The sequence below is a fragment of the Podarcis filfolensis genome (genome assembly GCF_964270895.1).
Source record: "Podarcis filfolensis genome assembly, chromosome: 17".
Classification (NCBI taxonomy): Eukaryota; Metazoa; Chordata; class Lepidosauria; order Squamata; family Lacertidae; genus Podarcis; species Podarcis filfolensis.
Window position 1 is genome coordinate 40,826,298 of NC_139621.1, and position 14,331 is coordinate 40,840,628.

At 45.3% G+C, this 14,331-nt stretch overlaps 1 protein-coding gene across 1 annotated transcript; it reads left to right on the plus strand.

Moving 5' to 3' along the window:
• Window positions 1–4,225: 4,225 nt before the first annotated feature.
• LRRC58 (leucine rich repeat containing 58) lies at window positions 4,226–13,120 on the plus strand. Its single transcript, XM_083593794.1, has 4 exons — window positions 4,226–4,713; window positions 7,372–7,500; window positions 8,226–8,503; window positions 10,005–13,120. The coding sequence occupies exons 1-4, from the start codon at window positions 4,238–4,240 to the stop codon at window positions 10,211–10,213; spliced, it is 1,092 nt and encodes a 363-aa protein (XP_083449920.1). The 5' UTR covers window positions 4,226–4,237; the 3' UTR covers window positions 10,214–13,120.
• Window positions 13,121–14,331: the final 1,211 nt, after the last annotated feature.

Consider the following 14,331-nt stretch of genomic DNA (forward strand, 5'->3'; position numbering starts at 1 on the left):
CACTGCGGCGGGAAAGTTAACGGTGTTTCCGTGCGCTGCTCTGGTTCACCAGAAGCGGCTTAGTCATGCTGGCCACATGACCCAGAAGCTGTACGCCGGCTCCCTCGGCCAATAAAGCGAGATGAGCGCCGCAACCCCAGAGTCGGCCACGACTGGACCTAACGGTCAGGGGTCCCTTTACCTTTACCTTTATTCCATCCCCTGAAAGCACAGACAACCCCAGTATCCCACAGCTTTAAAATCTACTAGCTGTCCCTTTCAGCCTGAAGTTAAGGGCATTTTACTGTGCCATTTTAACCGCTAGGGTCTTCACAGGGCAGGAAGTTCCAGAGCAAATGGAGTTGTGCCTCTGTTGTTTGCCATTTTAGACTTGGTGCACAGATAGTACACTGAAGATAGAAGTTTTGGTAAATCCCATAGATTAGGAAAAGAGAAACTGGGGACAAATCTTAAGTATGTCACTTCAAGCTTTATAGGTCAATGCCAACATCTTCAGCAACACCTAGAAGACCATGGAGAGCTAGTGCAAGAGCTGGAGTACCAATGTACTACATGCATAGCCATAGCTTGTTGGTGGGGCACATGCCTGGTATGCAGAAGACACAAGCACAGTTCACAGTATGGATCTGTCCCAAACTGCCGTGCTACGAACAAAGAAGAAACTTAACAAGATCCATGAGTGACCCAATAGCGAACTGCAAAATAAAGAAAGGGGTGTTTCTATAAAGCTAGAATCCACCCAACACAGGATGGGTGAATCAGACCATTGGTCCAGCGAGCTCCTGGGCTTCAGGTGAGGGTATTTGCCATCTTCCTCCCATCTGATCCTTTTAACTAGAGATGTTGCAGATTGAACCTGCCGCCTTCTGCATGCAAAGCAGGGACTCGACCACTCCTGTGCTCCACCCTCCTTATCCTGAGTCAGGCCAAGGCTTCATTTCCCTCAGAATTGTCTACTTTGGAATTGCAACACTGAAGAGGACAATCAGGTTTAATTGCCAGTTGTCCTGAAAGTTCAGAGCTGAAGGGCAGCTTGGTCTGCCCCACCCGTGAGTCAGAAGGCTGGTGGGTGTGAACTGTTGTTTTGCATTACTAGAACCTATTGCTTGCGTAATGGCTTTAGGGGTTGCTTGTGTGTAAGTTGCCGCCGCTCTGGGTTAGGTTGGCTGGTTAAACCATTTCTCTCTGGACAGCCATCCACTCCGTGGCTGTTCAGTCGCTGGCAGAATCCGTCAGTGGGCGTTTCTTGAACCTCTTCCAGCAAAGAAGTTCTTTGACGCCAAGTCGCCGCCTACTTTCCCTGCGCGGAAGTCTTCTGCGCAGGGTGGGTGTGGGCAGCGGAGGACCTGTACTCTCCTCGCTGGTGTCCTGCGAAGAGTCCTGGAGCCCCCTCTCTGCTCTCCCCATTGGCCCCCCTCTATCCCTGGTGTTGCACTGATTTTCTTCCCCAGCCGGAGACCTGCCTCTCTCCCTGCTTGGCCCCTCTCCAGCATCGCTGTGGAGCCTCGCCTCCTCCGCTAGTTCCGATGGCAGTTCCCTGACAGCTTGTAAGCTGCCTTGAAAATAATCTGATTGAACTTCTCAGGGTAAAATGATGAAGGCACGTTTGGGAGACAACCCCTTTTCACCATTCCACCACTGCACATGTCAGAACACAGCATCACTCTTATCCACTTGGGTCCCCACAACCTTCAGCCTAATCTCATTGACTTGCTAGATGACAACATCCTGAGTGCAGGGCGGCCTGGTTTCCGCTGGGCTTGTTAGGGTGGAACGCGGGTGGCGCTGTGGGTTAAACCACTGAGCCTAGGGCTTGCCGATCAGAAGGTCAGTGGTTCGAATCCCCGCAATGGGGTGAGCTCCCGTTGCTCGGTCCCTGCTCCTGCCCACCTAGCAGTTTGAAAGCACGTCAAAGTGCAAGTAGATAAATAGGTACTGCTCCGGCGGGAAGGTAAACGGCGTATCCGTGCGCTGCTCTGGTTCGCCAGAAACGGCTTAGTCCTGCTGGCCACATGACCCGGAAGCTGTACGCCGGCTCCCTCGGCCAATAAAGCGAGATGAGCGCCGCAACCCCAGAGTCGGCCACGACTGGACCTAACGGTCAGGGGTCCTTTTACCTTTACCTGTTAGGGTGGAAAGCAGGGAGCCCAAGAGTAGGTGGAACCAGAACCAATAACAGGCTGAGCCAGTTCTAGCTGTGTCCCCCATCCTGCTCCCAGGCAAGTTCTGCAAAGGCAGTGCTGAAAAGGGGCAACCTGGCAGGTAGTACCACGCACCTGGACCGGTGGTAAGCAAGGCAGGCAGGTGGGAGCTGACTAAGGGTTGGTGGGGCAGGAGCTGCGTTTGGGCCGTTAACACTTCAGATTGCGGGGGGTGGGGGGTGGGGGTGCAGCTGGTGTGATGAAATCTAGCTCCTTCCTACCAAAACCCAACAGGCAAAAAAGCAAGCCCCGTGTCTGGGAATACTCTAGGCCAGGCCCCTCCTGTCTGATGTGCCCAGTCACCACTAGAGATGGGAAGGTCTGGGGGAAAAAACCCAGGAAAATTGGGGGAAACCCATTTTTTTTCCTGTACCCCCCAAGCCATTTGTTTCCATTTGGAAAGAATGGGGGGGGAACAGTCCCCCCCCTAATTTTTCTGGGTTTTCCCCAGGCCTTCCCATCACTAAGCACCACCCCGTCACCACCTCCATGTCAGGAATGCATTGACTTTCTTATGGCAACAAGGATCTGAAATCTTTTAATGGAATGGCTGGTGCTGTGCTTTTTTTGTAATTATTTGCATGGTTCTAAGTGCGGGGTGTGTGTGTGTGTGTGCGTACACACATAGTTTTAATTCTATGTTTGTTTTTGAATGATCCCCCCTATGTTTTTAATCTGCATGTTTTAAATTTTTATCTGTAATCCACCTTGAGTCTTTTTTGGGAGGGTATAAATAAGTATCTAATAATTTATCTTTGATCCAGAAGCTGCCGTTAGTGCAGAATGCTGCAGCACAAGTGCTGGCAAGAGTCAGATCTTGTCAGCATAAAACTCCTGGGCTCAGATAGCTCTACTGTTTGCTGATTTGCTGCCAGGCCAAGTTCAAGGTTGCATCTGGCAGGGAAGTGTCCAGGTGACACTCGTATATTTTCATTTCTGCAGGGGGTTGAACTACCGTAGATGACACTAACGGCCTCTTCCAATTCTACAAATCTCTAATTCGATGATCCACCATTTTATCTTTTTGTAAACCGCTTTGGGACAGTGTTGTTTTGCAATGAAGCAGCGTACAAATTTTATAGGAGAAACAGAGAAAAACAAATAGGGAGGGAGGTAGACCATAAATAGATAACCAGGTAGATAAAATAATAGTTTCTGCATTTTAACTTCTGCTCCGTTTTTAAAGCAACGTTGTGGGTTTCCCTCACTTTCACCGTTTTGTCTTTTTGTAAACTGCTTTGAAGGTGGTGTTGTTTTACAATGGCGTATAAATTTTATTAAATAGATAGATAAATGAGAGAAACAGGTAGGTAGACAGAAAATAAATAGGTAGGCAGGTTTGTAGAAATGATGATGATGATAATGATAATAATAATAAATAGTAGTAATAATAGTAATAATAAAATCACCATCTGTTTCAGTATTTTAACTTCTGCTCCGTTTTTAAAGCAACGTTGTGGGTTTCCCTCAGTTTCCCCGTTTTGTCTTTTTGTAAACTGCTTTGAAGGTGTTGTTGTTTTACAATGGCGTATAAATTTTATTAAATAGATAGATAAATGAGAGAAACAGGTGGGTAGACAGAAAATAAATAGATAGGCAGGTTTGTAGAAATAATAATAATAATTAGTAGTAGTAGTAATAAAATCATCATCTGTTTCAGTATTTTAACTTCTGCTGCTTTTAAAGCATTGCCGATTTCCCTCAATTTCATCTTTTTGAACAGCACTTTCGAGGCGTAATAATAATAATAATAATAAATTTTCTTTCTATCCCGCCCTCCCCAGCCAAAGCGGGCTCAGGGCGGCCAACAACACTTTTTATTCTGCTTTTTATTAAGGCGAGCACCGCTTCTTATTCTGCTTCACATTCAAGCGGTGTATAAACCTGACGAGAGGCAGGAAGGTGACAGAAGCCCTCCGGCCTGCGCGCCGAGGCCGCCCGGGAAGCTGAGTAAGGCGCGCGGCCCCGAGGACGGAGGCGGGTCGGGCCTGGCGCGCAGGTTCCGGGGCCGCCTCCTCCTCCTCAGACGGAGCGCGATGGCGGCGCAGCCGGGCCGGGCCGAGGCGGAGGCCGGCGCACGCGAGGCCGAGGAGGAGGCCGCGGCGGAGGCCTCGACTGCCGCTGCTGCCGCGTCGCCGACCCGCCGCCTGGCTCCGCCGGCCTCGTGGCTGTCGCCGGAGGGCGGCCTGCCGGCGGGTCTGGGCCGTCGCTTCCCGGCGCTGGAGGTGCTGGACGTGAGCGGGACGGGGCTGTCGGCGCTGGGCGCGGAGCTGCTGGAGCTGCCGCGGCTCCACACGCTGCTGGCCAAGAACAACCGGCTGGGCGCCGAGGGCTCGCTGCCCAAGGGCCTGGCCGGGGCCCCGCTCGCCCGCAGCCTGCGCGTCCTCAACCTCAGCGGCAACCGCTTCACGCGAGTGCCCGGCGCGCTGCTGGGCCTGCGCCGCCTCCGGAGCCTCAGCCTGGGCAGCAACCGCCTCCAGGGCATCCCGCCCGCCATCCAGCAGCTCAGCAGGTGAGGAGGGAAGCGGGGGGCTCGGCCCTCGGGAGGGAGAAGGGAGACCGGGGCGCGGCCCCTCTTCGTGCCCCCTGGACCAGGCTCTGGATCGCATAGCTGTCCATGTACAGATCTGAAAATAAGGGATCAACATTTACTTTGGTAAAATACATCTTTCGTTGCGTGCAAAGGGCTTTCGATACCTATGAGGTCCATAAATGACCATATAGCATCTGTTACAGATAGGTAGCCCTGTTGGTCTGCCATAGTCAAAACAAAAAAAATTTTCCCCTTCCAGTAGCACCTTAAAGACCAACTAAGTTAGTTCTTGGTATGAGCTTTCGTGCGCATGCACACTTCTTCAGATACACTGAAACAGAAGTTGCCAGATCCTTCTATATAGTGAGAAGGTGGGGAGGGGTATTACATCAGTCCTTCAAATGCCAACAGTGTCCTTCAGCTCTCTATATTGGACAAACAGGCCAAACCTTACGCCAAAGAATAAACGGACATAAATCGGACATCAAGAATCACAAGACAGAGAAACCAGTAGGAGAACACTTCAATCTCCCAGGACATTCTATACAAGATCTCAAAGTAGCTGTATTACTACAAAGGAATTTCAGAAATAGACTGGAAAGAGAAGCTGCTGAATTGCAACTCATTACCAAACTTAAAACCATGGAGAGACCTGGTCTGAACAAAGACATTGGATTCTTATCTCATTATACATGACAAAGCCATTTTTCACCTTCTCACCCCTTGCTTTTTCCTGTAAGACCTATTGCAGTCGTTAAGAGTCGTCAACAGGCTCATCACAGCTATCTGCCAATCACCCATTCCCACCACCCTTCTGAGTAATACCCCTCCCCACCTTCTCACTATATAGAAGGATCTGGCAACTTCTGTTTCAGTGTATCTGAAGAAGTGTGCATGCACACGAAAGCTCATACCAAGAACTAACTTAGTTGGTCTTTAAGGTGCTACTGGAAGGAATTTTTTTTTTTTTGTTTTGACATATAGCATCTATTCAACACAAAAAAACAGCAACAATTTGTTGTTGACAAAGGACAGCTGGACATAGAAAGGGCCCCGTTCCCTCCAGGAGCTTATTTAAGGGACATCATCCAGAAGGGGCAGCAGCGGGACGTGGCGCTGGGATAAGGGACTGTCCCGCCCAATAAGGGACGCTTGACAGCTATGTTGTTCAGTCGTGTCGGCCTCTTCGTGCCCCCCTGGAGCAGAGCGCGCCAGGCTCTTAATCTCAGGGCTGGGGGTTCAAGCCCCACATTGGGCAAAAGGCTGGGCACGGCAGGAGGTTGGACTAGATGACCCTCGTGGTCCCTCCCAACTATAATTCTGTGATCACAGAAAAATCTTTAATGAAAACTATTTGTTAAAAAAGAAAAGAGGCTTTCAAAGCCTGCTCCCAGGAACACCAGCCAGAGACTTCCCAGAAGGAGGTTCGGAGTGCACCAGTTTTCCTTCTGCTCCTTGTATGAGACATAGCCATCAATGGCTGTTGTTGTTGAGTCGTTTAGTCGTGTCCGCCTCTTCGTGCCCCCCTGGACCAGAGCACGCCAGGCCCTCCTGTCTTCCACTGCCTCCCTCATGCTGGTACCTTCGAGAACACTGTCCCACCATCTCGTCCTCTGTCGTCCCCTTCTCCTTGTGCCCTCCATCTTTCCCAACATCAGGGTCTTTTCCAGGGAGTCTTCTCTTCTCATGAGGCGGCCAAAGTATTGGAGCCTCAGCTTCAGGATCTTTCCTTCCAGTGAGCACTCAGGGCTGATTTCCTTCAGAATGGAGAGGTTGGATCTTCCTGCAGTCCATGGGACTCTCAAGAGTCTCCTCCAGCACCAGAATTCAAAAGCATCAATTCTTCGGTGATCAGCCTTCTTTATGGTCCAGCTCTCACTTCCATACATCACTACAGTGGTACCTTGGGTTACAGACGCTTCACGTTACAGACACTTCAGGTTACAGACTCCGCTAACCCAGAAATAGTGCTTCAGGTTAAGAACTTTGATTCAGGATGAGAACAGAAATTGTGCTCCGGCAGCGCAGCGGCAGCAGGAGGCCCCATTAGCTAAAGTGGTGCTTCAGGTTAAGAACAGTTTCAGGTTAAGAACGGACCTCCGGAACAAATTAAGTACTTAACCCAAGGTACCACTGTACTGGGAAAACCATAGCTTTAACTATACAGTCCTTTGATGGCAAGGTGATGTCTCTGCTTTTTAAGATGCTGTCTAGGTTTGCCATCGCCTTTCTCCCAAGGAGAAGGCGTCTTTTAATATCGTGGCTGCTGTCACCGTATGCAGTGATCATGGAGCCCAAGAAAGTAAAATCTCTCACTGCCTCCATTTCTTCCCCTTCTATTTGCCAGGAGGTGATGGGACCAGTGGCCATGATCTTTGTTTTTTTGATGTTGAGCTTCAGACCATATTTTGCGCTCTGCTCTTTCACCCTCATTAAAGGGTTCTTTAATTCCTCCTCACTTTCTGCCATCAGTGTTGTGTCATCTGTATATCTGAGGTTGTTGATATTTCTTCCGGATCGTACAGGTCCTTTGCACCGTGTTCTTTCCATAAGTGGGTTGTATTGTGAATTGAAATTCTGAGCTGAGAGAAATCATTACTATAAACTTTTTGTGTCGCTTTTCTCTTTGTCTTCCAGTTTGGAGTTTTTGTACCTTGGAGGAAACTTCATTACTTCGATTCCACCAGAGTTGGCTAATCTGCCTTTACTCAATTACCTAGTCCTATGTGACAACAAGATACAGAGTATTCCACCTCAGTTGGCACAGTGAGTATTTTGAGCAATTTAACTGTTTTGAATATATCTAGCTCTTCAGAACCTGGTAACTCCTGCTTCAGCAGGTATTTGTGTGTAGGAAGAAGCATGCAAGGTGTTTTGTTGTATGTACAAGCCAGTTGTGATTAGCTGTGGCTTCACAGCAAGCTTATGTCGCAAAACATATTGTGCAATTGTGTCGTATGACAATCTGCATGCAATTTGTGTGCTATAGGAAAAGTCTCTAAATGAAATTATGCAGCTTAATCACATTGATGTGTACTGTTAAATTTACGCAAAAATGGCAATACTGGATCTTGCAGTAATTCATTTGGATTCCTTTGGATTTCTCATTAGTCTGTTTAGGGCTGTTTTGTCTATGCAAATATGCAGATTTGCATTCTGTATCAGCCATGTTATTTTGACATCTTTGAATGGTTTGGAAATAATCTCATGCAGACCTGTGAAGGGAAAGGCGTTATGTATGATCTGAAGTTTGAAGTGAAGTTATCACTGCAGCAAAAACCAGGATGTAAGCCATTGGATCAAAGCAGTAATCCCTTTGAACATACAAAGTGCTTTAAACATACTGCATATGTTTGGGTTCTTGAAAGGAAATTTCAGGGTCTAATCCAGGAGACGTAGGCTCTCCTATGGAAAGTGTAAGGGAAAGAGGGACCAGAGGACTGGAATTCTGGCATTGCCTTACCCCAGGTTTTCTGATGTTTGGTTTCCAGGTTGCATTCCTTGCGCTCCCTTAGCCTCCACAATAACCTGCTGACATACCTTCCTCGGGAAATCCTCAATTTGGTTCATCTTGAAGAATTGAGTTTGCGTGGGAACCCACTGGTTGTACGATTTGTCCGTGACTTGACCTACAATCCTCCAAGTCTCCAAGAACTGGCTGGACGCACCATTAAAACCCGCAATGTTCCTTATGTTCCTAGTGACCTCCCTGGGAATCTCCTCCGCTATTTGAGCCTAGCCAGCAACTGCCCCAACCCTAAATGTGGAGGTATGCCCTATTCCCTGTTCTTGTGGGACATTCCTCCTGCCTTCCTGCACAAGTACTCACAGCCACTTTCTTCCTCCCCGTTCCTTTTTACTGCCATGATAAGCCAACCTAAGGTTTGATCAAGCATGTTGTCGTAGCTACACACTTTACTTAGTGACCAGGAGCCACATTCAAGAGCAAACCTTGGCCACAGCTTGGGCTAATCATAAGTTTTGGCTTGGATGACATGCAAAGCCCAGCCGTGACTTGACTTAGTGCCCAAATTGCTCAGGTTCATTTCTAAAGCTGACACATGAGGAACTAACTTGCTTTTCACATGTGAGGTTACTCAGTCAATTTTATTTAATATTAGGGCATAGCAATTTAAAGACTAGTACAAAATATATCCCTGTCTGCATAGTGGACCCTCGGGTTACATTACCGTCGGGTAACATAACTTTCGGGTTGCAAACGCACTTCCGGGTTTTGCCGCGCGCTCTTCGTGCCGCATGCATGTGCAGAAGCAGCTCCTCATGTTGTGGACTTTTCAGGGTATGCCCGGACCCCCGGAACGAATTAAGTTTGTATCTGGAGGGTCCACTGAACTTAACAAACTAGCCCTCAGCTTTCAGTAAGGCAACCTTGCATTTTTCTTGCCCAGAAAAAAAAAAAACTTTTCTGGAAGATAATTTGGAGAAATAGGTGTTAAATCAGAACTGTGAGAACTTCAGTTCATTTAGGAAAGGAGTCATCAACCTTTTCAGAACAGAAACTTAGGCTGCAGTCCTATACACATTTACCTGTGAATAAGCCCCAATGAAGTGAAGAGTAGACTTGAATAGAATTGTGTCAACAGTGGTTAACTGCAACATGCACCATGGGACTTTATTTATTTTACTGTTTACATCTACCTTTCTCCATCTCTGTCTCTTCCCCATTTGTTTTTCTCCTACTTCCTAGTAGGATTTGTTTTTGTCATCGGTCCACCTAGTGCAGCAGTTGGCAATCAGTAGTACCCCTTCACCTATTTCTTCAAAATACCTTCCCATCCTCAAGAGGGAAAAAGAGAACAGTGCCCCTAATTCAACCTAGTCAGGATGGGTCATAACCCACTTCTGCTTTCTGGCCCATCAGTTTACAACCAGAGACAGCCGAAATCAGCAACCGGGTTTTCCTGTTTGTTAGTGCCTTTTGCAGACAGATAATTAGGGCTTCATCTAAAACAGCACTGAGGACAGTAATGTGTAATCAGCACAAAGATTTCGCTTGTGCGGTAGGACTTCCCCCCTTCCCCTGGGCACCCCTTCAATCTGTTAAGGGGTTCCCCCTACCCCTTAGGAACAAATTTGGGGCGGATGCAAGGGAAGAAGGGGGGGGAAGTCCCCTTGTGCTAATGGAATTCCTTGTGCTGACTGGACACAGTTGAATATTGCATAGGAATTATACAAATAAGATACATGCACACTTTAACGATAAATACGAAAGCATTTGTTGTCTTAAACTACGTTTCTTTTGCCCATAGGAGTCTATTTTGACAGCTGTGTCCGACAAATCAAATTTGTGGACTTCTGTGGGAAGTACCGCCTTCCTCTGATGCACTACCTGTGTTCTCCTGAGTGCTCTTCCCCCTGCAGTTCTGCATCTCAGAGTTCCACTTCCCAGAGTGAGTCCGATTCAGAAGACGAAGCCATTGTTGCAGCGCGCAGGATGCAGAAAGTTCTTCTTGGCTAGGAGAAGGAAGGAAAAGACTAGATGCGAATCGTGTTAAGAAAAGCAGTTGTGGAGCTACGGTGTCTGGTGCTGCGCAAGAGACATCCTAGGAACCTTACCCTGACCTGTCTCTACTTTGTGGCTCATAGAAATGTGGGTGGCCAAACAGAATAGTTGGGGCCGTGTGTCCTGAGAGGCTAAAGTTACTTCGTGCATTTGGGTGGAAATTGACACAGGAACCTTTGAAGGTAATGCTATTGGGGAAATAATTCTAGGGTTAGATATTTCAGGACTTTTCAGCGCTGGGGACCAGTTAAAAGGGTGCCTTGAGTGCTTCAGTACCGAGACTAAGGATGAAGTAGACTGATCTTTGTCACTGTGATAAAACAAATAACGATATGATAGTGCAGGGTGGAAAGAGTGCTAGCAGCTGCATCTGCCATACTTGAACATTTCTCTCTCTCAATGGGAGTGCTTGGTCTTTATTTTTAACAACATTCCTCCAAAGTACAGAAATATCTTAATTTTGATACTACTTTGGCCGGGTTCACTGCCTATAACCAGGTGTTCTGCTCCATCAACAGAACTATGCTTTTCTTTCTATTACACTGCTTTGCACTACAGCATTAGTGCTTTCTTTGGACTTTCTCCTTTTTGTTACAGTTGCTACATCACTATCTGTGATAATTTGTGGTCCAAGAATTACTTGCCCTGGTCTAAGTCCATCTGAAGCAAAGTGTAACTAACTAGTAAATTGCAAACTCATCCTTTACTTCCAACTTGGTTCTTATACACACAGGTGCCATTCTTTAAGAATTTTATGCTTTCGACAATATTTGCTCAAAGAGCATAGCTACGTCGTAAACTTCGGTGGTTACAATAATATGATGCCTTGTAGCTATATAACTCTGAAGAGTCAGGCATTTCTACCAAGACTACAATGTTCCCTGTTCCCTTCAAGGCAACTCAGTTTGTCTTTCTCATATTAGTTTTGGCTTCCTGTGGATTTTGCCCACTTCTGTCCTTATCTGTCACTGTCGGAGATTCTATCATGTACAGTAGTCAAGTGTCTAGCCTCTGTAGAAGATTTTTTTAAAGTATTTTTTTTTAATTCTACAGAATAACAGACAGATAGGACTTTTCATTGATCACTAGAGATACCGCTAGCTCTAACAGTTGCCAACGTCACACAGCACTCAGTTTCAAGAGATCTGTAAATTCAAAGGATGTGCTGCTCCTCTCAAGTGACAGGTGTTTTCGCACACCTTTTACCTGTTTCTGTCACTTGTTTTTGTTGAAGATCCACAGTGACTTTTCTCAAGATTTTCTGCTTTCGCCGCTCAGAGAGTTCATTTTCTGAACAATGAATTTAGTATTGTGGGCTAATGCGGAGAAAAGTTATCTATTTGCAATGGAAACACTGTTTTGAGGAATTACGTTTGGATTGGGTACCGGGGCTTGGAGAAGAAATCACATCTAGAAAAGCCCTTGGCATAGAGCAGCTGGGTGAGAAGGCAATCCTCCTACTGCTCCTGTAGACAGGGCTATTGGGAAGAGTCTAGTTGCTTGTGATAAAAGTTTGGATCTGCATGCAGTTCTGTTTCTACCCATCTCTTCCCTGCTTCCTTTAGCCTTCGATTCCATAGAAGAAAGGCAGGATGTACGTATTAGAAAATAAGTCAAATCACCCTACTTCTAGTTCACTAACATACAGGGAAAAACCCCCACAACTTCATAGCAGTGATACCAAATTAAATCTTGTCGCTTGAGCTATGACTTGTCAGCCTGTTTCCTTATTAGTGGTTCTTATGTAGGATTGAATCTCTGAATAAATGAAGTAAAAAAAATGTTTGATACATACTGTTAGCCCCACCCAGGTGCACTTCTTACCTCCAGTCTATCTTGATGAATTTTCTAGCATCTTTGAAAATAAGTATAGAGAGTATATACTTTCCTTTCCAACCCTTAATATGTGAGATTATTCTGATTTGGTGTTCAGAATACTAGCTAAAGCTGCTGTTTTTATGAATCTTCACTACCAAACAGGCATTTTTAGCCTTCATCAAAGCATTCTCATTGCTTTAGCTACTATTCTCATTTCAGCTAACCCTGAAAGTGAGTAAATAATTCCATTTTTCCTGCTGTTTCTTCCTCCTGCCATCTCTTTAGCCAAAAAAACAACAGATGGGCTGTTTGTAAATGCAAGTGTAATGTTTTAAGATCAGTAGGGAAGGCTTTGAGGACAAAATAGCTACTTGACTGGAAGCAATTTATACGGTTTCCAGTCTTCCTGCTTCTCTCTGGTTAGGATTTGCAGGATTTGTAGAATCTTTCAGTATCCCTTCAAAGGTACTCATGCACTTTCTCATGGGGCTCTGAATGGCCTTCCTGATCTTTTTCTCTTTTTACTGAAAGCTTATTTGGATCGCTTGGCAAGGGGGAGATCTTGGTCCTCTTTAGTTAGTGGCAATGAATGGGAGGGATTTAACCGATGGGAAGTAATGAAACTTAATCCTTACAGTGCTGCTTTGTTACTGACTTCAAAGAGTCATTTTAATCATCTTAAACTGCACCAGTAAGATGTTTTTCACTGCTTGAAAAAGCTCCTTGGACACTTCAAACGGATGAGCTGGAGCATGGTATGGTTTAAAAATAATTCCCATCTTCAAAAAACTTTCCAGTCAAACTACGTTGCTTGTTTATCTAGCATGCTTGATTGCACAGTGAACTCTGATCCAGAGTTTTCACCTAATTCTCTCGTTAAATGTAATCATGTGCCTTATATTTGCTTTACCAAGTTTTAAAGGTGCCTTGTGTTTGTATAACTTCACTTTGCTAGATATGCAAAGTTCTGTATTTCTAAAAGTATGTCATTATGAATTGTTAAGGAGCTTTTGAACACTAAATCAAATAATTATTTAAAACTTGCACCTGACTCTTAAGTGTCTGTTTTGCCCTTATGTGAAGTAATTGTACCTGGATATGTGTGCTGCAAAACGCCCACCTCCCCCAGTGAGAGATCTGTACTGTATATAATTTTAAAATATTTTTGTTCGTGAGGAGAAGTGTCAATCAGCTTGGCTGGTGTTCCAGTGTTTGGGATGGATTCAACTAATGAGTCTTGCTAGTGGAAGCTAGCAAAGTGAAAGGATAGTTCCCTCCCCGCTTCTTCTTTTTTTTTATAAGATATTTATTAAGATTTTTTAAAGTATTACAATAAAAATGAAAAAATAACAAAAATACAAAATAAAAATAGTTAAAAACACACAGATTTTCCATTGCTTATTTTCCTTTAGCTTGTTTCCCGGACCTCCTCATACCTCCCTTTTTTGTATTCCACTTCAAATTGTTGGTTCAGCAAATCCTTACCATTTATAACCCTTTTTTCATATTCTCTTAAAGCATTGCAGCTGGAAACCACTTAATTTCTATCCAACATCATTCTAACATTCATTAATTTTACAATATTTCTGTAGATAGTCTTTGAATTTCTTCCAATCTTCTTCCACCGACTCTTCTCCCTGGTCTCGGATTCTGCCAGTCATTTCTGCCAATCCCATATAGTCCATCACCTTCGTCTGCCATTCTTCCAAAGTGGGTAGATCTTGTGTCTTCCAATACTTTGCAATGAGTATTCTTGCTGCTGTTGTAGCGTACATAAAAAAAGTTCTGTCCTTCTTTGGCACCAATTGGCTGACAATGCCCAGAAGAAAGGCCTCTGGTTTCTTCAGGAAGGTATATTTAAATACCTTTTTCATTTCATTATAGATCATTTCCCAGAAAGCCTTAATCTTTGGGCACGTCCACCAAAGGTGAAAGAATGTACCTTCAGTTTCTTTACATTTCCAACATTTATTATCGGGCAAATGATAGATTTTTGCAAGCTTGACTAGGGTCATGTACCACCTGTATATCATCTTCATAATATTCTCTCTTAAGGCATTGCATGCCGTAAACTTCATACCTGTGGTCCATAACTGTTCCCAGTCAGCAAACATAATGTTATGTCCAACATCTTGTGCCCATTTAATCATAGCAGATTTCACCGTTTCATCCTGAGTATTCCATTTCAACAGCAAGTTATACATCTTTGACAAAATCTTAGTTTTGGGTTCTAACAGTTCTGTTTCTAATTTTGA